Below are 27164 nucleotides of genomic sequence, written 5' to 3'. Positions count from 1 at the left end.
ATAACCGGCAAGTCTGTTTACATGTGATCAGCTGATCACATGTTAAAGGGCCGCTGTGATTGCACTGGACGCACGTCCCAGGGGGCATGCGGGAAGCAGGATTCTGGGAGGATGTCCATGGACGCCCTTCCAAAATTGGAAGTGGATCAGATAGAAGGGGGGCGCCATCATGGTTTCTTGCAGCGGGGCCCTGAAGGTTCTAGTTACGCCTCTGCTACTTGCACTTTACATTTTCACATCTGGCCATCTGCTATTTCATCTCGATATTAAACCTATATGGACGATGGGACCCGCCCCTACCTTTGAATTAATTAGATCGAGGCATCTCTTTAAATTACATCTGCTTTATCTGAACGTATGGGCTGGTCAAGTCCTTAAAATGAACCTGTCAGAATAGCAGTATGGGATTTACTGGCTTGTATGCGACAACACAAGCTCCAGAGCTTTTATTAGAGGTCTTTTGATTCACCACTTACTGAACTGCTTACCAAAAGGAAGCATGCAGCTTGAGAAGTGTTAGAACATACTTACTCATGACATTGGTTGCATTTTAAAACACAATTGTGCAAGATCTCCTTTTTTCTGTCTTCAAGATGCACATAACATGAAGAAAAATAACACACAAATTCAGATACAGAGAAGAAAGCTAGCTCATAATCTGTAAACACACAGACACTTTTATTCCAGAAATGTTATATATATTAAGGGGAAACCGGAGTTCAATAAAATAAGCTGGGATCAAAGTGTTTATAATGTGTATATTGCAGCCTTGTCACTCACTACTGGAATGACATCCTTAAAACCAATAGTTGCCATCTTTTTGTAGTTGCCCTGAGTGAATCAAATTACACAAACCTTGCTTCTTTTCCACAGAGGGCTGAAAGATAATACAGATTAGTAGCTGGATACCCCCAAGATAGGTTTTCGATCACAAACCAAACAAGATTTGCTTAGCAGAAAAATAAAAATGAGTCTTTGATATTCTAATTTTGATCTTGATTTTAGTTTCCCTTGAATTTTAAGCCACTATGTAATGAATCCAAATAAGGAACATAAGACTTCAGTGGGTAAGCTGCTCTTAAACTCTCTCATTGCTCCCACCAAGGCAAAAAGCCGCTGGAACCTGATAGTTTTTGGATATAAAAGTAACACAATGCTCCCCTCTGCCTTCCACAATGCACTGCTCTGGCCTAAGCAGCCTATTGCTGGCCCAAGTGCTGTAACAGGAGTATGGTCTGCCCTCTGTAACCATCAATTTTCAGAAAGTTGGTAGTTGCCAATGGATTTTAGAACCTCCTACCTTATGGTGGCTGCTTCCAAAATGCAGCAGTGTTATTTTCTTACTCAACACAGTTATTTTAAATGGCACGTGCGCTACTAAATTAGGATATGCCAATGTTAAAGATTTTAAGCATATGTGAAACATTTAAGGCCACACGCGCACTGTAATCTGTATGATGCCTTTTCTCCTACAGAGTTTAGCAGCAGAAAAATGCAGTAAAAAGCCAACGTTTTGCATGTGTTAATGCATTCTATTGCCCAGAATGTTTATTTATTCTGCCCATTATAAAGTATAAAACGCACCTACTGTTAATTTCACATTTATGCGCCTTTGAATGTTTTTTTTTATGCTCAAAAGCCCTTCTCCTGAAAGATTTTGCCAGGGTTTTTCTCCGCCTCAAAACTCCTGTTAGCCTATGTGCCCATGTACACTATAGGTGTTAACATTGAAGGGCATTTAAAGGAAAAAAAAAAAAAAAAAAAAGCTCAAATGACTATAAAAGTATAGTTTTTTTCACTCAAGCACGCATGAGGCCCTAAAGAAATACTTGTAAAAGGCTGAACCGCTGCTCACTCATAAAAGCAAGCCTGCAAGTTGCTGTACTTCTTGTGCAACCAAGCACTATCAATTTAATGTTCATATATGCTTAAAGTACATTCAAGGAAATTCTGTCAAACTTTTCTCAGTTTTGGATAGCTTGGTGAAAGGGTCCGATATTTATAACTGTGCTCACTTTGAAGGTGTTTACTTGTCACTGCAACAAGAAGCGTTAGAAAGTCTCTCCAACAGAAATGCAGACAGCTGATATTGAGCTGAGATTCAAATCTTTTTATACTAGAAAAAAGTAAAAAGGTTGACTGGAATTGTACAATAAAATTCTCCGACACTGGCATAGTGTGTGCACATCCCTTTAAAAATAGGTTGAAAAATAGACCGTCTGACAGAGGCAATTTATATTTTATGTAACATATTGAAATAAATGTCAAAAAACGTACATACAGTAGCTTTAAAGTATGTATAAAACCATAACTATTATTTTGGATATTGTGAAAGGGCTAAATCCCCTTTCAGGTTTTTTTTTTCTTCCGTATGTGACCCTGTTGGAGCCAAAGTGGAAGACTTCCCCCCTCATCTCCTGTTAAGGTTGATACCTGTAAAAATTTGGATTACTCCTCATTTTCTGTCCCTGATGACAATGGCCTCAAAGTCAACTAAAGATAGATCCTCCCAGGAAGAGACCTAGACAGCAATAAATCCTTCCACACTATCCAAAACTTAAAAAAAAAAAAAGTTTTGGCTGGAGTTATACCTAATAAAGTGTTTTTTATGCAGATGGAAACTTTTCAGTAAAATGGCAGCTCCCAAGAGATTTATTAAAATATTAGAAGATTGCAGTTATATGCAGGGGTGAAGCTATACTAAATGTACAAGATAAGGAGCATTAATATTTTCCACACAAGTGGTTATCTTCTTGTGTCCTTTAAAATACTGCATATTTAAAACGCTTTAGGGTTTTTCAAAAATCAAAACCAACGTATTTTCTTTTCATGCCCAACTCCTTTCAGAACTGTAATGACGTGCCACCGTAAAAAAAAACAATATTATGCCATATACATAGAAAACTGGGGCTTGAGGAATTAGAACAAGAAGTTTTCATTGACATTGAAGACACTGAAATATTTGTTTTGGATTTTGCCATCTCTTCTTTTATGAATCATGCATTTCTCTTCCTTAGTTTAGGTCACTTAATGGTGGTTATAATGTGAGCCGCTTGTTTTTATCCTGAAAACTTCAATGTGAAGATGAGAAGCAATTTGATTGCAGACGCTCACACTGTATCGTATCAAATCAAAGAGTGAAAGTACCTGTAAAGAATAAGATTGCTGAATTAGGTTTGGCTTTCCCTTTAATGGATTTAATACTAAATTTGGTAAATTTTAGAGTTATACAACAAGGCCATTTTAGGTGAACAACTAACAGCCTTTCTGTAGCAATGGAAGTAAACTAAGCCTTGAAATGTGATGCAACAAATCCTAGAGGTTATATTTCCTATTTTTTTTGATGTTACAAACCTTCTGTAACATAGAAGAGTGACAAAAAGTTACAATTCAGCGAAGCATTATTTGGATACTGTTGAAGGGTATGCATTTATATACTGCTTTCATAATGACTGGAAATAAGGCAATTCACAAAGATAGAGATAGGCCCTTATAAACCTTAAAGTGGTTGTAAAGTCACAAATCGCAAATCCTGGAAGCCCCTCTGTTATAGATATACTGTGCAGTATCTGTTTTTAAAAAAATTATGCAGCAAAATACCTTATTTCAAAGCGTCGATGTGTACTCACATGACCGCCAGACGCTCAGCTTCCCTGATTTGAGGACTACAGTGGGAGGGGCTGAAATTCCCCATTGACCTCAGCTGGGAGGAGAGCGGTGGGAAATCATGTGAGCGCAGAGCGGCGCTCTGAAATAAAGTGTTTCGCTGCATCATTTTTAAAACACAGATACTGCACAGTATATCTTTCTGTAAAAGAGGGGCTTCCAGAATTTGGGATTTGCGATTTTACAGCCATAGCTGTGGGAGGGGAGGGGCAGGGAGGAGATGGCTGACACACAGACTCCCAAGATGACAGGAAGGAAGGGGGGGAGAGGGAGAGACTGCTGGCTGACAGAAGCTCGTAAACTTCCTACCGTATTATGGATCAGCAGCCATGAATACCGTGGTCAGCGCGCTAAGGGGGACACAGGAACAGGCAGGATCAACTACGTATTTTACAGCATAGAGAGAGACAGGTGACACCGCACAAGCATAGCTCCCAACTGTCCCCGATTTTGAGGGATTGTCCCTCATTCCTCCTCATTTGTCCCTCATTTTGATCTGATCCATATAGATGTATATAAAATGCACTTTTTATCTATCAAAAAGTGTTTCCCAGTGCTAAACCTTTCATCTGATTTCTAAATAGCTGCATTTGTAAATTCCAGAAATCAATATAAAAGGAATAGTAGTGGTAAAAAAAGCACTTGTGTTTTTAACCAATCTTGTTTTCTTTGTACAATTCTCCTTTAAGGGGGCGTGTCTTATGCCTACATACTTTCCCATTCCCTCATTCCCATCTCAAAAAGTTGGGAGGTATGCACAAGCACTATGCTGTATATCCTGCAATAAAGGAATAGGATCTTTTTTTTAGAGTTACAACCACTTTTAAAAATGTAGATTCTTCCTTAAAAGAAAACACAAAGAAAGGGAAGGTGGCAGTAAGTAAAGTCTCACACTTTAAAAGGCATTTGGAAACTGGAGAAAACTCAAAAAAGGAACAGAAGACAAGTTTTTGAGAGTTACAGTGTTTGCTACCCCAGTATTTCATATTCCCGACATGTGCCGACTGTACTATGTGCTTGTATGGAACCGTATCCTGTTCTATTTATAGTGCTTCCTTTGTATGAAATCCCTGGTGTTCCTGCCAGTCCCTCTGCTTTATTAGAAAATGACCATACTAAGCATGAGAACACACAGGAAACTCAGCCTGCTCTCCTTCAATGATAAGACTTGTCCTGACACGCCACTCCCTGCACAGCCATTCACTGGAGAGTTCAGTGTGCTGTAGCTTCTCCTCCCCTCTAGCTCTTATGCAGCCGAGAACAGAGATTATGTGAGAACTTATAAAAAAAATCTATTTTTTTTTTCCTTTTTTATAACTGTACATAAATGTTTTGCCTTTCATTTCTAAACTGAATGGGTTGTTTTACAAGGTGATCATTTACAATAACTTTAACAGTTTGCATGAAAGGGACATATCTCTCTGTCATAGAACAATGGACAGATCAAAAAGCTATGGTTCTTCCATCTGCACAACTTATAAGCAGAACCAGTACAAAATTCTCTATCAGTCGTACCAACCATACTCCTTCCCTCCTGCATTATTTCAATCCTACTTGTTGGAGATGGCAACACACATACATAATATATATTATATATATATATATATATATATATATATATATATATATATATATATATATATATATTCATTTGCACGAGTACTTGTACTCGTACAAATGCTCCGATGCTTCACCCGATACCTGGGCAGTCAGCGGTGATCGGGTGCGGCAAATGAGGGCAGTTACAAGCACCGATCTCCCTGTATAGATTTCAATAAAGCAGCTGACAGCCACTTTGAACCTCACCAGTGGATTTCAGCTGCTTTACTGAAATCTATACAGAGAGAGCGGTGCTTATAACACCGCCGCACTGTTCATCCCCGACTGTCACTTATGTCCTTCTCCGTGTCCTCCTCCATGGTCCTCCTCGCTCTTCCGGACCCCCTCCTTGCTCTTCAGGTTCCCCCCTTTCCCAGATCTGTCAGGATCTTTAATTTACCTGCTCCTTCCTTTTCTGAATGCACAGAGTCCATTATCACAGACTCTGTGCATTCATAACGGAGCAGAGTAAACAGTGTTTACGGTGTCTCAGTTTTTGAATGAGCAGGAGCCGCTGTCTCCTGTCCATTCATTTTCAGTGCAGCTGACGCTGCAGAGAAAGGGACTGGGGAACCTGTGCCCTCAGTCTTTTTCTCTATCTCAAAGGGGAGATGTCAGGGGTCTGTTTATGTCAATCAGCTTCTAGCTTCAACTTGTTCAATTACGTTTTCACAAAAAAAACTGGAAAAAAAGGGAAGCCAATTGGTTTCTATGCACAGCTGCCCCAGATTTTGCACTCTCCAGTTTTAGTAAATCACCCCCCAGTATGCCTAATGACACCAAAATACTAACTGTGTTAACGGCTGCAAGATGTCTGATTGCTTTTCAAGTTCCAGCCCCGTATTTGAGAGATTAAACTCATGAAAGACCTCACGGCCAGATTAAATAACACACTCCCTAGCCATGAACTGGTTGGGACCCTTGGGACCATTTTGAATGCCCCTTTGTTTATTGTGGTTGGTTTATATGGTGTTACTACAGCCTCAGGCTTACAGTCTGTTGCTGGGATTCACAGCATACTGCTTTCTATCTCATTACTTTGAGACTTACATGGGCCAAAGTTATATGCCGCTTTCCACCTTTGTATGGATATTAAGTTTTTTTCTGTTGTGCTAGCTCATTGATAGATTGATACCTTTATTTCTTCTCTGAGCTGTCTATATTGACTGTTTTGCTTGTTAACTTCTGATAATGCTCTTTGCTATACCACTTGCCTTAAAGTGGCTGTAACCCAAAAAAAATAAAAATAAAAAACAATATTCTCATGTCCCTTTAAGGCACAAGATATAGCCCAGTGCTTTTGCCATGTCAATTGTCCCTTTCTATGTTGTACAATACCTGGCTGATCCTGCCCTCCCCTCTGTAAACTGACCACATTCATCATGGCTGCTGATCTCCGATAGCGTGCCTAGTTTACGTGCCTCTGTGATCCAGCTATCTCCCCCTCTCCCTGTCAGTTCCGTAGTCTGTGTGTGAGCCGATCTCCTCCTCTTTCATGCCTGTGTAATTCTTTTCCTTGCAGCTGCTCCAGTGCTTGTAAAGTAAAGTAAAGAAACAAGTCCCAGTCGGGAGAACACACACTGATTAATGGCAATGTATGGGCAAGCTGACCGTAAGCTGTAGATGTACAATCAGCTTGCCCATACATGCGTAAGATTCTTCTTTGTGCTTTTCTAGTTGCCAGTGCTGCAAAAAAGCATGTATACACAAGTAAATGAGTATATTCTATTTTATGGCTCTGTACGCATCCCTGTAATACTAATTTTTTGCAGCTGCATGCACTGTTCCATAAACAATGCACTTAGGTTCCAATCAGTAAAAATGTGGCATTTTTTTTAACTCCCATGTGCAATAGGACTTACACTTATGGCACTCCATAAAACAGAAAGCTGACTAGCCTGAAACTATAACCAAATTAATTTCGGAGTAGCTCCTACATAAAGAGACATAAAGCTACACCTTCACAGCTGAAGATATAATTCTTAAATACATACTATAAAATGCATGGGTATAGTGTAGTCTTCTTCTGCCTCCTCTCTCTGATCCTTGACAATTAGGAGTGGGGACACATATATTCCAAATAATGTGCTGCTAAGATGTCCCTGTTCAGTGACTGGGATTATTAAATACAAAATACTTCCAGTATTTTCACCACTACAAAGACTAATAATAAAACACTACAAAAGCTAATAATAAAACATGTACAGGCTGAAATACTAGTCACTCATTGCTTATCTGCTTTTGAAAATGTTAGTTGGCTAGCTGTCATATTGAGCCCTATGCCATCAGACCGTTCTCAATAATGAACCTGGAACAAGCAGTATGGAAGCTACTAGATCAGCATGACAGCCAGTTAACTGGTTTATATTTCAGAAGAAAAGTCCACAACAGCAACTTCCATATTGCTTCAATATACCGTATATACTCGAGTATAAGTCAAATTTTTCAGCCCTTTTTTTTTGGACTGAAAGTGCCCCCCTCGACTTATACTTGAGTCACCGCCGTCTGTCTGCATGATCAACGTGTCATGCAGGCAGACGGTGTGTGATAATTAGTTCGGAGGCTATTCCAGTTTTCAAAAGCCGCGCCTCCTGCTCGTCTGTGATAGGCTGAACACTCCATTTCCCAGCTGTCAGTGAACAGCCTATCACTGACATTCTCTCATCCTCGTCCGTGGTATGAGAATGAGAGAATGTCCGTGATAGGCTGACTGCTGAGTGTTCTGCCTATCACAGACGAGGAGGAGGCGCGGCTTTTGAACAGTGGAATGGTCGCCGAAGTGTATTATCACACGCTGATCGGAGGACATCGCCACAGGGAGGATGGAGGACATCGCCACAGGGAGGATGGAGGACATCGCCACAGGGAGGATGGAGGACATCGCCACAGGGAGGATGGAGGACATCGCCACAGGGAGGTTGCACAGGATACAGGTAGGCTGCATAGCGACACAGGCACACATGGCACAGGGACACAGAGGCACGGGACACAGAGGCACGGGACACAGAGACACAGGACACAGAGACACATGCACATGCACATGTACAGGATACAGGTAGGCTGCACAGGACACAGGGAGGCATGCAGCTGCAGATGGGCATTGTTGACCCTCTGCATTTCTCACCCTCGTCTTATACTCGGGTCAATACGTTTTTCCCAGTCTTCTGTGGTAAATTAGGGGCCTCGACTTATACTCGGATCGACTTATACTCAAGTATATACGGTAGTTTTCCTCTAACAGCTTAGGATATACATTTGTGTGTGTATTATTGTGTATATTATTTTGCTTTTCATGCTGAAATCACAAATTCTTATTCTTTCCTGTTGGGAAATAACGTGATTTTTGATCAAAGTACTGCCCACAGACGAGGGAGGAAGTGACGAGGAGTGCCACAGACCAGGAAGTGGCAGATTAGGAGCACTACATAGCAACAGGGTATTTCTGGCAAGTATAAAAAAAAATTCCCCCAAATGTTTCTTTGTAGGATTAAAGGTCTCTTTATTAGGTTTACTACTTCATGCATGTGTCAAAAGAACCTAAAATAAAAAGCCAGGCCTTATGACGTGACTTTTTTTTTTTTTTTTTTTAACTAGGAGAACAGACCACATCGTATTTGCATTTCAGTAAACTACTTTGCTGGCAAAATAAACACAAATTGTACAGTTTGACAAAATTTAATAACGCATTAAATGAAGTTTCACCAAGAATACTGAGATAAAATCAAATACTTACTAGAGCAATCCACAGAACAATGTATTCATCTATGAAGCTGTTAAAATACTGATCTAGGAACAACAAGGCAGGTCCGATGAAAGCGGTATCGTGCAAATGCATCTCGCTTTTTGTCATGTGTGCAACCTATAGCCAAAGTTAAAATACAATGCAAATGAGAAGAAAATAGGTTATTCAATGAAGTGGAGACAAACAAAATTTGACAAACAAAAGTCGCCACAAGTCCAAAAAAAATGCATTGCACCAATGTTTTTATACAAAAACCATTTACAGTATAAAGATGATGTATACCAACATTACTAGACAAAAAAATAAATAAATAATGAACAGGACTTTTTTTTATGGTTTTTTAATACCTTTGCTATGACACTACAGTATCTCACATGAATACACCCCTCACATTTTTGTAAATATGTTATTATTTCTTTTCATGTGACAACACTGAAGAAATTACACTTTGCTACAATGTAAAGTAGTGAGTGTACAGCTTGTATAACAATGTAAATTTGCTGTCCCCTCAAAATAACTCAACACACAGCCATTAATGTCTAAACCACTGGCAACAAAAGAGTGAGTACAGCCCTAGGTGAAAATGTCCAAATTGGGCCCAAAATGTCAATATTGTGTGTGGCCACCATTATTTTCCAGCACTGCCTTAACCCTCTTGGGCATGGAGTTCACAGGTTACCACTGGAGTCCTCTACCACTCCTCCATGATGACATCACAGAGCTGGTGGATGTTAGAGACCTTGCGCTCCTCCTCCACCTTCCATTTGAGGATGGCCCAAAGATTGTCAATAGGGTTTAGGTCTGGAGACATGCTTGGCCAGGCCATCACCTTTACCCTCAGATCCTTTAGCAAGGCAGTGGTCATCTTGAAGGTGTGTTTGGGGTCGTTATGTTGAAAAACTGCCCTGCGGCCCAGTCTCCAAAGGGAGGGGATCATGCTCTACTTCAGTATGTTAGAGTACATTTTGACATTCATGGTTCCCTCAATGAACTGTAGCTCCCCAGTGCGGGCAGCACTCATGCAGCCCCAGCACATGACACTCCCACCACCATGCTTTACTGTAGGCAAGACACACTTGTCTTTGTACTCCTCACCTGGTTGCCGCCACACAAGCTTGACACCATATGAACCAAATAAGCTTATCTTGGACTCATCAGACCACAGGACATGGTTCCGGTAATCCAGGTCCTTAGTCTGCTTTTCTTCAGCAAACTGTTTGCAGGCTTTCTTGTGCATCATCTTTAGAAGAGGCATCTTTGGAAGAGGCTTCTTTCTGGGACGACAGTCATGCAGACCAATCTGATGCATATGGTCTGAGCTCTGACAGGCTGACCCCCCAAACCTTCAACCTCTGCAGCAATGCTGGCAGCACTCATACGTCTATTTCCCAAAGACAACCTATGGATTTGTTGCGCTCAACTTCTTTGGTTGACCATGGAGAGGCCTGTTCTGAGTGGAACCTGTCCTGTTAAACTGCTGTCTTGGCAACTGTGCTGCAGCTCAGTTTCAGAGTCTTGGCAATCTTCTTATAGCTTGGGCCATCCTTATGTAGAGTAACAATTCTTTTTTTCAGATCCTCAGAGAGTTCTTTGCCATGAGGTGCCATGTTGAACTTCCAGTGACCAGTATGAGAGAGAGAGTGATAACACCAAATTTAACACACCTGCTCCCCATTCACACCTGAGACCTTGTAACACCAACGAGTCACATGACACCGGGGAGGGAAAATGGCTAATTGGGCCCAATTTTAGGGGTGTACTCACTTTTGTTGCCAGCGGTTTAGAAATTGATGGCTGCATGTTGAGTTATTTTGAGGGGACAGCAAATTGACACGGTTATACAAGCTGTACACTCACTACTTAACATTGTAGTAGTGTCATTTCTTCAGTGTTGTCACATGAAAAGATATAATAAAACATTTACAAAAATGTGAGGGGTGTACTCATGTTTGTGAGATACTGTAAATATACTTTTTAGCACACACAGTTAATGCTGGACATATATTATCTCATATGCATTGCAGTGAACTTAAAGTTATCTATCCTTACAAAACTACTAGTTTCAGGCTAGTTTAAAAAAAAAAACAAAGTGCTTGGGAATACTTGAATAGATGTGAAGTCACTGCACCAAAAGTATTAAATCCATGTATACATTTATCGATAAAACCCATGAAGTCAGTAAATAATATAGAAATCCATAAGATAAAATACACACCGTGTCCACAAGTGTGCTTATAATAGTCAAAACAGTACACCACAGGCTGTTGCATCTATTGACATCCAAAAAGAGCAATGCTTACTGAGCCCAAGACTGGAGTGATAACAAGCCGGTGCTGAGATGGAACAAAGGTGCCCACTTCTGGTAGTGCCTACACAGGGTTGTAATAAGGCTGGGTAGCGAAGAAGACCGGTGTACTGCGGGAAACCCCACTATGAAATAAGAGCGGGGCGCCGGTGGACAGCTGGGCTAAGGAGCTGACAGACCAAATGTGCAATCATCTGCTGGAGACAAGCAGGTGACTGGGGATCAGAACATCCGGTCTGTTGGCTCCCTAGCCCAGCTGCCCACTAGGGATGTTGAATATAATTGTAGGATCGCGATTCAAACGTTCACGATGCTGCGATTTGGCTGAATCGATGTCTGGCGACGTCATCGGTTTCTCAATGCAGTGCTCTGCCTCTGCTTGAGAAACACAGAGGCAGAGCCTGCATGGTGTATAAAGTCCCCTCCCCTTCACTGAAGCAGAAAGTCAGCAGATAGCCAGTACAGCGCAGGGGGGAGGAGCTCCAGGAGACCCGACATCAGGAGAGGCTTCACTGGAGGCGTCGAAAGGGAGAAGCATGGAGGAGGGGGAATCGACTGACACTGAGAGCAGGTCAGTGCCAGTGTCAGTGTCACTGATCCCAACCCTCCACTACCATCTACCCCTCTGCGTCTGATCCCAGCCATCCCTCTGCCACTTGAGAAAAATAGTTTTTCTGACTGCTTGAATTTTTGGATAAAACGTTAACCATGAGCACCTATCGTGATGCATCGCAGAATCGAATTGTGGACAGGATAATCATAACCGAATTGAATCATGGGCAAGATAATCGTAACCGAACTGAATCGTGAGACCAGTGAAGATGCGCACTCCTACTGTCCACTTTATCCCTATGGAGTACTAAATAGGGACTACAACAGGATAATGCTGCCAACTACGAAACCCTGCGGGCCGAGGTAATAGCCACCAAGAATGCCACCTTCTGGGATAACGTAGGTAAGGGAATCCCCTGAATATTTTCAAATGGAGGTTTCTGGAGAACCGATAGTGCCAAGTTTAAATCCCATGGCAGCAAAAGAGACCGTACAGGCGGAGCCACATGCCGGACACCTTGAATGAAGATACAAACTAAAAGAGTGAGTGGCTAGGGGTCACTGAAAGAAGACTGCTAAGGCAGACACCTGGCTCTTGATGGTACTCAAGGCCAACCTCTGCTGAACTCCCCGTTACAGGAAGGCCAAAATCTGACCTATAGAAAATGAGCAAGGGTAAGCGCCAATCGACTCACACCAACAAATGTATGCTTTTCACATACGATGGTATTTCTTACTAGAAGTCGACCTCCTCTCCTTCAACATAGTAGGGATCACCGATCCCGGAAAACCTCTCTCTCTCAGTCCCTGGCTTTCAATGGCTAGGCCAATAAAACCAAAACTGTAAAGCAGGATGGTAAATCGGTCCTTGAAACAACTGGTCCTCTCAGGAGGTAGCTCCCAAGTGACGTTTATGGCCACCAAAATGACCAGAAGACTTTCGCCCTCGGTCGTTCGCAGGCACCGCAGGAGAGGAAGGTGTTGGCCCACTGTGGCACTAGGATGACTGCGGCATATGCCAGAGGAACTTGCGAGATTGCCACGAGTCTTGGTAACTTCCTGTTGAACTAAACCTGCTGAAGGAGCAGAAGTTTGAGTAGAAAAAAAACAAAAAAAAAAAAAAAAAACAAAACACTACCCTGGTCAGTATTAAATCCAGAGTCCTACCCAGGTGGATAGTTCAGATGTCACCTGAACCTTTGCAGGAACTATATCCACACAAGGAGACTCAGGGCCCCCTGAAGTGGACAAACTCTGCCCCTCTTCTTTGGTAGCCCCAAAAGGATCAATTTGTGGATCCCCTTTATGCCCACAAAGGAGGTCCACGAAGCTGGAAACCAGTGAAGATGTCCCCCCACCCCTATGAGGGCAGACCTTCATGCTGAAGGGGTCTTGTCTGGGGGACTGGAGAAGCCAGCTTTAGGCTTACCAGACCAAGATTGCTTGGAACCTCCCGGGAAAGACTTGAGAGATCCGTTTCCCTTGTCTGCAGCGGGAGTCCGAAATAATTTCTTATGGGCTGAGAAGAAAGGTCCAAGTTTGCAAGAGCCCTTCCCTGTCTTAGACTGTGGCAGGAAGGTACTCTTCCCCCCTGTGACACCCTTAATGATGCTATCCTGGGTAGCCCCAAACAGGCGATCACCTTGAAAGGGCAGATCAATGAAAGCTTTCTTAGAGGCTTAGCCTGCCGACCAGTTCTTAAGCCACAGCAAGTGTCTAATCGCTACCACTGAAACGGAAAGTTTGGACAGCAGGGGAGTCGCATCCAAAGATGCATCACATATAAACTGCAGCCCTTGGATCAACTGGTTCCCCAGATCAACATAAGCAGTAAGAACCTGCTCATTCCCCAGACCTTGGCGCAAAAGCTTGGCCCATTCGGTTAAAGTCTGAGACACCAGGGCTGAGGCCAGGACCAGTCACATTGCCGAATCTGCCACAGTCAACATGCTGCGGGCCACAGACTCTGCTTTCCTATTGGCTGGGTCTTTAAAAGGACAGGGAATACTCTATTGGAATCATGGTTGCTTTGTTCAACCTGGAAACTGGAGGGTCCACCTTTTTTAAAAAGCGATTCCTCAAAGGGAATCCTACTGTAAAGCCTTTAGGGACTACAAAAGATTGCTTTGATTGCCCCTACTCCTTAGACAATCTTGTAAAAAAAAGGCAGATAAGGAAACACCTTAGCTGCACGAGGTGCCTCATGTGTACCAAAAGGAACAGCCATGTCAGTCACCACATTTTCAAATTCTCACGCACCGCAGTAACAAGTGCGTCCACCAGCGTTTTTTTCCTTCGCTGATGCAACCATGGAAGAGTCATTGTCACCATTGGATGGATCAGGGAGCGTGGTATCAAGTCCCATTGGATGGGCCACATTCACGGCAGCATCAGACTCAGAGTCAGATGAGACAGACTTAGCTGGAGAAGGCAGAGGACGCTTCCTGCCTGGCCTTTGCCCGCATGCCACTTCCACCCGGGATACTAGGGACTCTAGGGACGCCGTCAGTGCATTAACAGGGAGCTGGGGATTAGAGGGACCAGGCGCCCCCAAAAGGGGATCAGTGGGGCAGATGTGACCCTGAGGCTCCATGGAATAAGGGAGACCGTGCAGCACAAAAGAAGTTTTGGCCTCACCACCACCAGACTGGAGAACACTGGATTGGAACACTCAACATGCCATGCGTCTCTCCTAAGTATGTATCCCGGGAGAAAGAGGAGGGGCCCGGAAGCTCTGTAGATCACATGAACCGCTCAGCCTGTCTCTGCACAGCTCTGTTTGTTGCCAGCAATGTGCCAGACTAAGGGAAAATGGCCGCCGGCCATGCCGTCTCGGACTACACCAACATGGCAGTCGGCCGAAGACCAAACTAGTCTAAGGGAAAATGGCCGCAGAATGCTGACAGATGGTTCCCAAAGTCCACAGAAGCCTCTGCTGCAAGCTCTGCATTAGGACCCCCCCATCAGATACTGTACCCACACTGGCACATGAGCCCCCCCAGGGAACACCCACAGAGAGGGGATGGGGGGGAAAACCCTGCACTGGGACCCCCATGGCTCCAGGCACTGCAGCCCCACCTAGCAAGGCAGTATACACAGCAGCACGTGTCCTCCGCTCCCCCCACCTCAGGGAACACTCACAGAGGGGGGGATGGAGGGGAGATAGGAGGAAACCCAGCTTAACTGAGGGATGGGAGGAGGGGATCCTGCAGGCAGGTCCGACCATCCCTGAAGAGTACTTGCGTCCACCCCACCCCCTGCACAGAACAAGGGAGGACTGTACTTACCCTTCCACGGCTGCGGGTATCGCTCCAGACAGGACCCTCGCTGCCGAAGGGGGGGGGCTATCGGCCAGGGGGCGCTGCAACCTGGACCTGTATTATTATTATACAGAATTTATATAGCGCCGACAGTTTTCTCAGCGCTTTACAACATAAGAGCAGACAGTACAATTACAATACAATTCAATACAGGAGGAATCAGAGAGCCCTGCTCGTTACAGCTTATAATCTAGAAGGGAGGGTCAAGTTATACAAAAGGGTAATAGCTGTGGGGGGTGAGCTAATGGAGAAAATAGTGCAGTTGTTAGATGAAGGCAGGATAGGCTTCTTTGAAGAGGAAAGTTTTCAGGGATCGCCTAAAAATGGATACATTTGGAGAGAGTCTGACAGATTGGGGTAGGGAATTCCAGAGGATGGGCGAGGCTCGGGAGAAGTCCTGGAGGCGGATTTGAGAGGAGGTGATGAGGGAGCTAGAGAGCAGGAGGTCTTGGGAGGAACAAAGAGGGCGATTAGGTTGGTATTTTGAGACTAGGCTAGTGATGTATCTGGGGGCAGAGTTGTGGATGGCTTTGTAACTTAGTTAGTATTTTGAATTTAAATCGTTGGGCGAGTAGCAGCCAATGGAGGGATTGGCAGGCGGAGGATAGCAGACACTGAGCGGTTTGTAAGGTGGATGAGTTTGGCATGGACTGAAGGGGGGATAGTCTATTTAAAGGTAAGCCAATGAGGAGGGAGTTGCAGTAGTCAAGGCGAGAAGTAACCAGGGAGCGAATCAGGAGCTTTGTGGTTTGCTTGGTTAGAAAGGGACATAGTTTAGAGATGTTGCGAAGGTTGAGGCAGCAAGCTTTGGAAAGTGATTGGATGTGGGGCCGAAAGGAGAGTTCAGAGTCCAGGATAACACCTAGCATGCTGACATGTGGGGATGGGTGGATGGTTGTGTCGTTGCTCTTGACAGATAAGTCAGGGGAAGAGGCTCGTGGGGAGGAAATATTATAAGCTCGGTTTTGGACAAGCTGAGTTTGAGTTCGTGGTGTGACATCCATACAGATATGTCTGTATGGATCTAGGTTTTAATCCGTTGGTAGTCAGTCACAATCTGACAGATCTATGACCTTTTGTCCCTCAAGGGATTAGAATTTTGAATCTCTGAACAGTGGCAGCCGTCCATCAGGGGTGTACGGGTGTGGCCCCCCCCCATCCATGCACCTGGCCCCCTCACCTACATACAGGGTGTCGGACCATGGACTCCAATGAGGGGGGGGGGGGGGGGGGGGGGGTTGAAGCACGTGATCAGAACCAGAGGCACCAATAGACTTCAAAAAAGGGTGGGCTCAGGGCGCAGAGCACTGCACTCCGAGCCCACCCAGTAGTGTGACAATAGCGAATGAATATTATGACACCGATTCTCCTCCCGGCCAATCAGGAAGCGGGTCGAGAAGCCATTCTATTAAGGAAGAGACGTATGGCCGAGGAGACGCATCCCAGCACATGGAGGAGACGCATCCCAGGACATGGAGAGACTGAGGGGAGAGGCCACTGCCTGTCAGCAGGGTGTGTGAGCTGGCCAAAGGGGGGTTTGTCAGGTTCATTATTATTATGTTAACTACAGCTGAAGATCTATGCAACATCTCTAGCCCGACACACTTTCTTGCCATTACTCACATCAACTGGACCAAGCCAAGAATTATCCCAATGCTCCCAGTATAATAACCTCTGTATACACATACACACACATTTATAACTTCTTCTATATTCCCAGCAACACCTACTTACTGTACTATTGGAGGGGGAGAACCCTCTCAACTGATGAGAGTGAAGATATACTGTATATTTAGCCACATTTAAGAGTTTGACAAATATTATTACAGAAACAAATTACCAGCTCTTAATGAAGTGATACCAAGTTCCTGTCAGCACAGATTAAGTTCTCCCAGGTTAAGCCCTGTACATTGGCCGAATGCTGGGCAACATCGACCGGTTCAATAAAAAACGTCCGACATTTGGCCCGTGTGTATGTCAGGCAGTCCGACAGATGTTAGTACAGTGGCTCCGACCAGAGCGGACAGTTTTTTTTTTTGTTCAAGCCGCTAGTTTGAACAGACAAAAACTCCTAGTGTATACCAGGCTTAATTCCCCCAATTCCTTTGGGGGCTGCGCAGACAGTCTCTGCAGCTTCACAGCTACACGGTCCCTTTACCCATATCTGGCGGAATTGTCTAATAAGCTAACAGTTCTGGTAACCTACTGTATGTATGCAGGTCCTCAGTTCTACCCTATTTGTTCACCCTTTTGCAACAGACCCTTGGAAAGTCCTACTCAACAAAAAAGCCTTCTAATAGCACTGAAAATGAGACTCATTTGATTGTTTATGAGGCCAAACAGAAGACAGCTAAAGCATGGAAAAAACCAAATCAAATCAAAATTGATTTCATATCACTGCAAGATTTTCAAAAAATTGACAGCAATATAAAGAGATGGTATTTTGGCCCTGTGGATCACCCACTTTCTAGCTAAGGATTCTAACTGCTCCCTGTTAACTATGCAACTACCTTAACATAAGTAACATTCAGAATATTTTCCCTCATGTTCCTTTCTTAACCATCATACTTATCTGCCCTTTTTTTCTGTTTCTCCCTTCCTCCCCATTTTTGTTCATCTTTCTTTCCTCCTTCCCTTGCTTGCCCACTGCCTCCTCGCCCCTCCCCATCCCATATATTATCTTCCGATGTACTATATCTCCTCTCCTATGCTTAACCTAAACCAAGAGGTTAACAGCCACAGTAGTTCAATCTCAAGATGACTATACTGTAATCTTTGCCCTTATTGCCTCAATCTGACTACTTTTAGTTAAATCTTATTTAATTAAAAGATCAGAATATAAAAACAGATATGATAAGATAAGTTAACACATTCAAACGACATTGTCGTAAAAGTAACATGCATCATAATTAAGGTATCTCATCATACTCTACGCTCTGTCTTTGGCCTTGAAACAAAACTATTCAGTATAGCATAGTGCTGATAACGACAAATATAAAGCTAGGCTATCCAAATTCCGAGTAACAGAGGTGTTGCAAAAACATATGTATAAAACTAAAAGGCATCACACATTGTATTAAGGCACTTTCATTTGCAGAGAGTGATATGCTGTAAGGATTACATATTATCGTCATATGCTAGAACATTGCATAACTAATACTCCAAGAGCAGTTAGATTTGGTAAATAGCTTACAGGTGAGTACGGGAAAAAGAAAGAGGGGGAAAAGATGGAAGAATTAGAGTGAAAGTAAAGAAAATAAACACTCCATAAGATGTGGTAGTATCTGAGTAACCTTCACCCCATGAGACAAACTCTGAAGAGTACCGAAACATGGACCATGAAGTCCATGTAATGGAAAATCGTTCTTTCCCGTTTTCCTGGGCCAACAGACATTCCAAGTCTCTAATATGATCCACTTCAATAGACCAATCACCCAGGGAAGGCACCTGTCTATCTCCAGTGTCGAGGGATCACTCTCCTTGCTGTGGCTAGGAAGTGTCGCAACACATCTTTTTTTGCCGATTTAAGAGGGCCCAGGATCATGGATAGAAGGGCCATCTCTGGTGAGGGTTGAATGAAAGTCGCTATCAGTTTGCAGTACAGGTCAAATATTGATGCCAGAGTCTCCTTACAGGAATCTGACTACTTTTGATGGCTTGTAATGACAATTTTACGAGGGGGCTTCAAAAAGTTTCCACACTTATTTATATATTTGATAGAGTTTAAAAATGTGCGGAAACTTTTTGAAGAACCCTGGTATTTGTAAACTGAAAATGATTAGAAAATTAAAGTGAGAAGAAAAAAAAAAAAAAAATCTAGAATCAAAATAACTCCTCCATCTTCGAACATACTTAGACCTTACAGTATGGCTAGCATAACAAGTTCATAACATAGTGGTATGAAAATTGACTGCTTACCACTAGCTTATTTGTTACTTTCGCAGAAACAAATCCAAACGCAAGAATATAAAGGCACGGATGCTTTTCAAAAAGCTGAACAGCAGATTTCTTGTAAATCATCGTTGCTAAAATAATGACTGTGCCGATGTGTAGCATTGGGGACAATACACTGGTCCCCTAGAATAGAAGTAAAATCATGAATAGAAAAAGAGGGGAAAAAAAAAAAAAAAAAACAACATACATAAATGGAAAATATCATTACACATGTTGATAAGATACACAAAAGGTGGATGCAAATTATAATACTAAGGCAGAATATACTATAGAATATTAAAACAAATTGAAATATGCCCCTGCTGGCTTACAAAATCTCTACACAAAAAAAGCTACGTACAGTAGCAAAAAAGTAGGTGAACCCCTTGTAATTAATTGGTTTTCTGCAGTAATTTGCCATAAAATGTAATCTGATCCTCATCTAAATCACAATAGACAAAGACAACATGCTTAGGCTGATAACACAAATTATTCTAATTTCTCCTGTCTTTATTGAACACACCCAGTAAACATTCACAGTGCGGGAGGAAAAAAGTGAACCCAAAGCCGAATTCAGGAGGGTATCTGCCAGTACTGGTTGACCAACACTGAGACCACCACTCCCCCGATACAGTGGGATGCCTTTAATGCCTGGTCCAGGGGAGAGTATATCTACCATATCGCTGCGGAGCGAAGGGCATCTGTGCAATCTCTAGAGGGGTTGGAGGAGGTGGCCAGACAGAGGGAGGCTGCTTACGTAGCCAACCCTGATCATGGCACTTATGGGGCTTGGCAATTCACCCTGAGAGAGGTCTACCTACTTAGGGTTGAAATGACGCAGAAGTCCCTTTTGAACACTGCCCAGCGGGTTTTTGAATACGGCAACAAGAACGGTTGATTGCTGGCTTGGTTAGCCAGAGGGCAATTCGCGGTCACCCACATTAGTGGGAGAAAGGACTCTAGTGGGAAAGTGCTGAGATCTCCTAACAGTATAAATGAGAGGTTCTTTCACTTTTACAGGGCTCTGTACTCTAGGGTGGACTACACTTCGGATGAATTGGCTACTTTCCTAGATAATGTTGCTCAACCTACCCTTGATCCTGCGATGAGTGAGGGACTGGAGTTTGCCATCACCCTGGAGAAGATAAAGATCGCTCTTTCGCAACTCCGGGCTGGGAAGACTCCTGGAAAGGATGGCCTCCCGACTGAATTCTTTTCCCATTATCAGGAGCTGCTTGCCCCTAGACTGGTTTCTCTTTTTGACCAATTTTTCTCCCTAGGTGTTCTACCTGAATCTATGTCCGAGGCGGTGGTGATGTTGGTGCTCAAACCGGGCAAGGACCCCGAGGACTGCCCCTATTAGGCCGATATCCCTCAAACGTTGATGCCAAGATTTTGGCTAAAAACCTGGCTAATCAGCTGTCAGGGGCATTAGAGGAGCCAATCCATGTTGATCAAACCAGGTTTATGCCCGGGAAGGACACTGACATCAACCTCCGACGCCTCATTCTCAACCTCTCAGTATCCCATACTAACAGTGGACATAGGGTTATTGCCTCCCTGGATTCCCAAAAGGCATTCGATTCGATTGAGTGGAACTTCCTGAGGGAGACATTACATAGATTCGTTTTGGCCCCAGGTTTCTCCAGTGGTTGCGTATATTATATAGTGCAGTGTAACAGCTCCAGTATGCAGACGAGTCTCTAAAGGCCACGTTAGATATCTAATGAATCTGGTAGGTTCTCGGGCATTCTAATTAACTGGGCTAAGTCAGCACTCTTTCCCTAAGGCCCCTTTCACACTGGGGCGGTAGGGGGTGTCGGCGGTAAAACAGCGCTATTTTTAGCGCTGTTTTACCGCGGTATTCGGCCGCTAGCGGTGCGGTTTTAACCCCCCGCTGGCGACCGAAAAAGGGTTAAATCCACTCGTATAGCGCGGCTATAGCCACGGTATTGCCGCGCTGTCCCATTGATTTCAATGGGCAGGAGCGGTGAATACACCGCTCCTTCACCGCTCCAAAGATGCGGCTGACAGGAGATTTTTTTCTTCTCCTGCCAGCGCACCGCTTCAGTGTGAAAGCCCTCGGGCTTTCACACTGAACAAACAGCGGAGGCTGTTTTGGGGCGGTTTGCAGGCGGTATTTTTAGCGCAATAACGCCTGCAAACCGCCCCAGTGTGAAAGGGGCCTTAGATCCCCAAGCTGGAGAGGCTGCTGCAAACGTCCCATTACTCTGGGCTGATCAGTTTCGGTATCTGGGTGTCCAGGTTCGGAGGGAACTGACCAGTTTTTATGACCTTAATTTGGCACCAGTATTGTCTCAGTTGCGCTCCAAGTGCAAGTCCTAGACTTTCTTTACCACTGAATCTGTTGGGTCGCATTAATTTACTCAAAATGGTGTGCCTTCCAAAATTTTTGTACATGTTCCATAATTGCCCAACCTGGATACCCAGATCCTTCTTCTTGGACATCGATAGGTGAATTGGGACATTTATCTGGGGAGGGGGGGGGTGCTCTCCCTAAATTAGCTAAATCTACCCCGATTCTTCCGGTGCAATGCGGGGGGCTGACCTTACCTGACTTCCGAACCTACTATTGGGCGTCCATTTTGGTCACAGTTCGGTGGTGGTTTGTGCTCTCTAGGGCCAATGCAGCCGTAAGTCTGGAGGCTTTGGTTCTTGGATCACACCAGGAGTTGAGAAACCGGATATATAGTGGCTGTTGGGCTTATGCTGACCTTCCGCTTCCTACTAGAACTACCTTGAGGATTTGGGGGGTGGCCAGGCATAGGTTAGGCCGACCCAATCGATGGTCTCCCTATACCCCGCTGTGGGGGAACCCCTGTCTTCTGCATTTCCGCTCTATCGTTGACCCCCAGGTGTGGGCCCGATATGGCATTAAAACTATTGGGGATGTGTTCTTGTCAGGGGCCCTGCGCCCCTTCCAGGATCTCAAGGCCAATTTTAACTTACCTAGCTGGATGCATTTCGGATACATGCAATTAAGACATGCTGCTCGGACCCAGTTCCCATCCCCACCAAACCTATAGACCCCATCAAGGACCTCATAGCTCAAGAATCATTAACGAAATCAACACAAATCTAATCTTTTTGGCTCTATACACCACCACAATGGATTTGAAACAAACAAGATGTGCTTTAACTGCAGACTTTCAGCTTTAATTTGAGAGTATTTACATCCAAATCAGGTGAACAGTGTAGGAATTACAACAGTTTGTATATGTGCCTCCCACCTTTTAAGGGACGAAAAGTAATGGGACAGATTAACAATCATCCATCAAACTTTCATATTTTAATACTTGGTTGCAAATCCTTTGCAATCAATTACAGACTGAAGTCTGGAACGCATAGACATCACCAGACGCTGGCTTTCATCCCTGGTGATGCTTTGCCAGGCCTCTCCTGCAACTGTCTTCAGTTCCTGCTTGTTCTTGGGGCATTTTCCCTTCAGTTTCGTCTTCAGAAAGTGAAATGCATGCTCAGTCGGATTCAGGTCAGGTAATTGACTTGGCCATTGCATAATATTACACTTCTTTCCCTTAAAAAAACTCTTTGGTTGCTTTCGCAGTATGCTTCGGGTCATTGTCCATCTGCACTGTGAAGCGCTGTCCAATGAGTTCTGAAGCTATTTGCAGAATATGAGCAGAGAATATTGTCTGAAACACTTCATAATTCATCCTGCTGTTTTTGTCAGCAGTCACATCATCAATAAATACAAGAGAACCAGTTGCATTGACAGCGATACATGCCCAAGCCATGACACTACCACCACCATGCTTCACTGATGAGGTGGTATGCTTTGGATCATGAGCAGTTCCTTTCCTTCTACATACTCTTCCCATCACTCTGGTACAAGTTGATCTTGGTCTCATCTGTCCATAGGATGTTGTTCCAGAACTGTGAAGGCTTTTTTGGATGTTGTTTGGCAAACTCTAATCTGGCCTTCCTGTTTTTGAGGCTCACCAATGGTTTACATCTTGTGGTGAACCCTCTGTATTCACTGTGGTGAAGTCTTCTCTTGATTGTTTACTTTGACACACATACACCTACCTCCTGGAGAGTGTTCTTGATCTGGCCAACTGTTGTGAAGGGTGTTTTCTTCACCAGGGAAAGAATTCTTCAGTCATCCACCACAGTTGTTTTCCGTGGTCTTCCGGGTCTTTTGGTGTTGCTGAGCTCACCGATGCATTCTCTCTTTATAAGGATGTTCCAAACAGTTGAGCTGGCCACACCTTATGTTTTTGCTATCTCTCTGATGGGTTTATTTTGTTTTTTCAGCCTAATGATGGCTTGCTTCACTGATAGTGACAGCTCTTTGGATCTCATATTGAGAGTTGACAGCAACAGATTTCAAATCCAAATAGCACACTTGAAATGAACTCTGGACCTTTTATCTGCTCCTTGCAAATGGGATAATGAGGGAATAACACACACCTGGCCGTGGAACAGCTGAGCAGCCGATAGTTCCATTACTTTTGGTCCCTTAAAAAGTGGGAGGCACATATACAAACTGTTGTAATTCCTACACCGTTCACCTGATTTGGATGTAAATACCCTCAAATTAAAGCTGAAAGTCTGCAGTTAAAGCACATCTTGTTCGTTTCTTTTCAAATCCATTGTGATGGTGTATAGAGCCAAAAAGATTAGAATTGTGTAGATGTCCCAATATTTATGGACCTGACTGTAGATGGGGAGGATTGGGATGACTGTTTGGAGGATAGTGTTAGGGTGTTAGTCTCCTCCAAGGACAATTTGATGCTGGTGAAATTTTTACACAGGGTCCATTATACCCCCGAGAGACTGCAGGAATGTCCCAGGTGTAGCGACGTGGAGGGAATGTACATTCACATCTTCTGGAGCTGCCCAAGGATTGTTCGGTATTAGGAGGAGGTGATGGACCTCATTAATTTTTGGGAACCTCCAGCTGGCTCTTCCGGTCTCACTGGAAATGGCTCCATTGGGTACTCAGGATGACTAGCAACGGCCTAGGTGCACTAAACTACTGCTAACATCTTTTCTTTTATGCCAAATGAGAAATTCTTACATGGAATGCCCATTCCCCTCCCTCCGTGGGTTCATGGGAAAAAACAATTAATGCTGCCCTTCCTCTATATAAGTTAATGTAGGTTAACAGGAATTGCCCCAAGAAACTTGACAAGGTGTGGTGGCCATGGATGGAGTAGGCTGGGCACCCCCCATTTTTTTTGGGTGCCTTGGGCCAGAGTGGTAGCTTCACCTTCACACTGTCTCTTAATTGGGCAATAAGATTGGGTTTCCACAACTCTCTGTTTTTTGATGACTATCCTCTGATTGAAGTATACCCATGGTATTAGAACTGTTTGTTTGTCGGTGTACCTGATGTGTCCTTTGCTCTCCTTAGAGCTGTCAATGCATAATATGTTTTGTTCTTTGATGCTGTCCATAACTTTTACTCTGTATCATACCTTTGTTCAATAAGGGAGCATTCTGATTGTTAAAAAATGATTCTTACTCTGAATGGTCTAAGGTTATCAGAGGTGTACCCCAAGGTTCAGTGTTGGGACCCTAATTTTTAATAACGTTATAAATGATATAGGGTCTGGAATTAAAAGTACCATTTCAGTCTTTGCAGACACCAAACTATGTAGTGGAATAACGTCCAATTTACAAGCCGACCTCAATGCACTGTCTAATTGGGAGACTGTGTGGCGGATGAGGTTTGATAAATGTAAAGTTATGCACTTGGGGGCTAAGAATATGCATGCATCATACATACTAGGGAGAGTAAAACTGAGGGGGGGGGGGGTGGAATCAGTAGTGGAGAAGGATCTGGGGGTTTTGAGAGATCATAAGCTCAATAACAACAACATGCAATGATAAGCTGCGGTTTCCAAAGCGAGCAAAGTCCTTTCTTGTATTAAGAGAGATATGGACTCCAGAGAGAGAGGGATATAATTTTGCCCCTGTACAAATCATTAGTAAGACCTCATCTGGAATATGCAGTTCAGTTTTGGGCACTGGTTCTCAAAAAGGATATCGGTGAACTGGAGAAAGTGCAGAGAAGGGCAACCAAACTGATAAGAGGCATGGAGGAGCTCAGCTGTTAAGAAAGATTAGAGGAACTGAATTTATTCTCTCGAGAAGAGGAGATTAAGGGGGGGTATGATCAACATCGACACATATAATTAAAGGGTCCATATAGTGAACTTGGTGTTGAGTTATTCACTTTACGGACAACACAGAGGACAAGGGGGCACTCTACGCCTAGAGGAAAAAAGAGATTTCATCTCCAAATACAGAAAGGTTTCTTCAGAGTAAGAGCTGTGAAAATGTGGAATAGACTCCCTCCAGAGGTGGTTTTGGCCAGTTCAGTAGATTGCTTTAAGAAAGGCCTGGATTCTTTCCTAAATGTACATAAAATACTAACATTTTATAGGTAAAGTTTATCCAGGGAAAACCCGATTGCCTCTCGGGAATCAGGAAGGAATTTTTTCCCCTGCTGGATGATGCTTTGCTGGGGATTATTGTGGTGTTACCACTTAAGGACCTAGCCTCTGAGATTTGTTGTTTACAAGTTAAAAACATTTTTTTTTTGCTAGAAAATTACTTAGAACCCCCAAACATTTTATTTATATATATTTTTTTTTCTAACACCCTAGAAAATAAAATGGCAGTTGTTGCAATAATTTCTGTCACACTGTATTTGCGCAGCAGTCTTACAAGCGCACTTTTTTTGGAAAAACAGTAAAGTTAGCCCAATTTTTTTTATATTGTGAAAGATAATGTTACGCCGAGTAAATTGATGCCAAACATGTCATGCTTCAAAATTGCGCCCGCTCGTGGAATGGCGACAAACTTTTACCCTTAAAAATCTTCATAGGCGACGTTTAAAAAAATTCTACAGGTGCACGTTTTGAGTTACAGAGGAGGTCTAGGGCTAGAGTTATTACCGATCGCTGGGATACCTCACATGTGTGGTATGAACATAGTTTTCATATGCGGGCGCTACTTACGTATGAGTTCGCTTCTGCATGCGAGCTCGGCGGGACAGGGCGTGTTAAGAAAAATGTATTTTACCTTTTATTTTTACACGGTTCTTTTAAAGAAAAATAAAAAATTGTGTCACTTTTATTCCTATTACAAGGAATGTAAACATCCTTTGTAATAGAAAAAAAACATGACAGGACCTCTTAAATATGAGATCTGGGGTCAAAGACCTCAGATCTCATATTTACACTAAAATGCAATAATATAAAAAAAAAAAAAAAATAATAATGGTCATTTGAAAAAGAAAAAGAAAATAAATGGCCATTTAAGAGCTATGGGCGGAAGCAATGATATGGAGACAGGTGGGGGCCATCTTCCCCTCACTCGTCTCCATGTCAAGCCAGGAGAAGGATCCTATCGCCTCCGTCGCTACCGAAGGCTCCGGTAAGCGGCGGAGGGCGCCGGAGCGCAGCGCAGAGGCCACTTTTATCTGAAAGCGGACCGCCTGCTTTAGAAGAGGACACCGGGACTATGGCAGCTGGCTGCTGCCATAACAACGACATTCCTCTTCAAAGTACCGACGTAAAACTGCGGCGGTAAGTGGTTAAAAGCAGTTAACATCTGATCTTAAAATACTGGCTAAGGTGCTACCCGCCTATCTAAAGTTATAGAAAAGCTTGTGCAACCAGACAAAAAAAACGGGATTTATTCCGTATAGGTCTATTGCCACTAACACCTCTCCAGATCCCACCAGGCAGTGTTGGTAATAGAGCTATCTGGTCCTTAGATGCCGTTAAGGCATTTCACAGTATGGAATGGAGTTACCTTTGGTGCATTCTGGAGAAGTTTAAAATTAGGACAAGAATTTATTACATGGGTTAAGCTGTTATATCAAGCCCCAACAGCCCATCTTAGAATAATAATACTTGATCTGCACCATATATGTCGAGTAGAGGTACCAGGCAGGGATGCCCACTTCCTCCTCTTCGATTTGCCTTGGCTTTAGAAGAGCCTTTGGTGGCAGCTATATGGGGGATCCTCAGATAGTGGGATCCCGGAGAGG

At 43.6% G+C, this 27164-nt stretch overlaps 1 protein-coding gene across 4 annotated transcripts in view; it reads right to left on the bottom strand.

Annotated features, from left to right (window-relative positions):
• Positions 1–647: 647 nt before the first annotated feature.
• The window catches only part of CEPT1 (choline/ethanolamine phosphotransferase 1), a 104315-nt gene continuing 77798 nt past the window's right edge, over positions 648–27164 (bottom strand). For all 4 annotated transcript variants that reach the window (XM_073615964.1, XM_073615967.1, XM_073615965.1 and 1 more), the window contains exons 7-9: positions 19103–19261; positions 8999–9124; positions 648–3147 (exon numbers count right to left, since the gene is read on the bottom strand). In XM_073615964.1, the coding sequence (XP_073472065.1) occupies positions 3028–3147; positions 8999–9124; positions 19103–19261 (405 nt within the window). In that variant the 3' untranslated portion in view covers positions 648–3027. The remainder of the gene's footprint in view (positions 3148–8998; positions 9125–19102; positions 19262–27164) is intronic.

Source organism: Aquarana catesbeiana, linkage group LG02 (genome assembly GCF_042186555.1).
Source record: "Aquarana catesbeiana isolate 2022-GZ linkage group LG02, ASM4218655v1, whole genome shotgun sequence".
Taxonomy (NCBI): Eukaryota; Metazoa; Chordata; class Amphibia; order Anura; family Ranidae; genus Aquarana; species Aquarana catesbeiana.
Note: the sequence above shows the minus strand (reverse complement) of the source record. Positions and strands in the feature narration are given on the sequence as shown.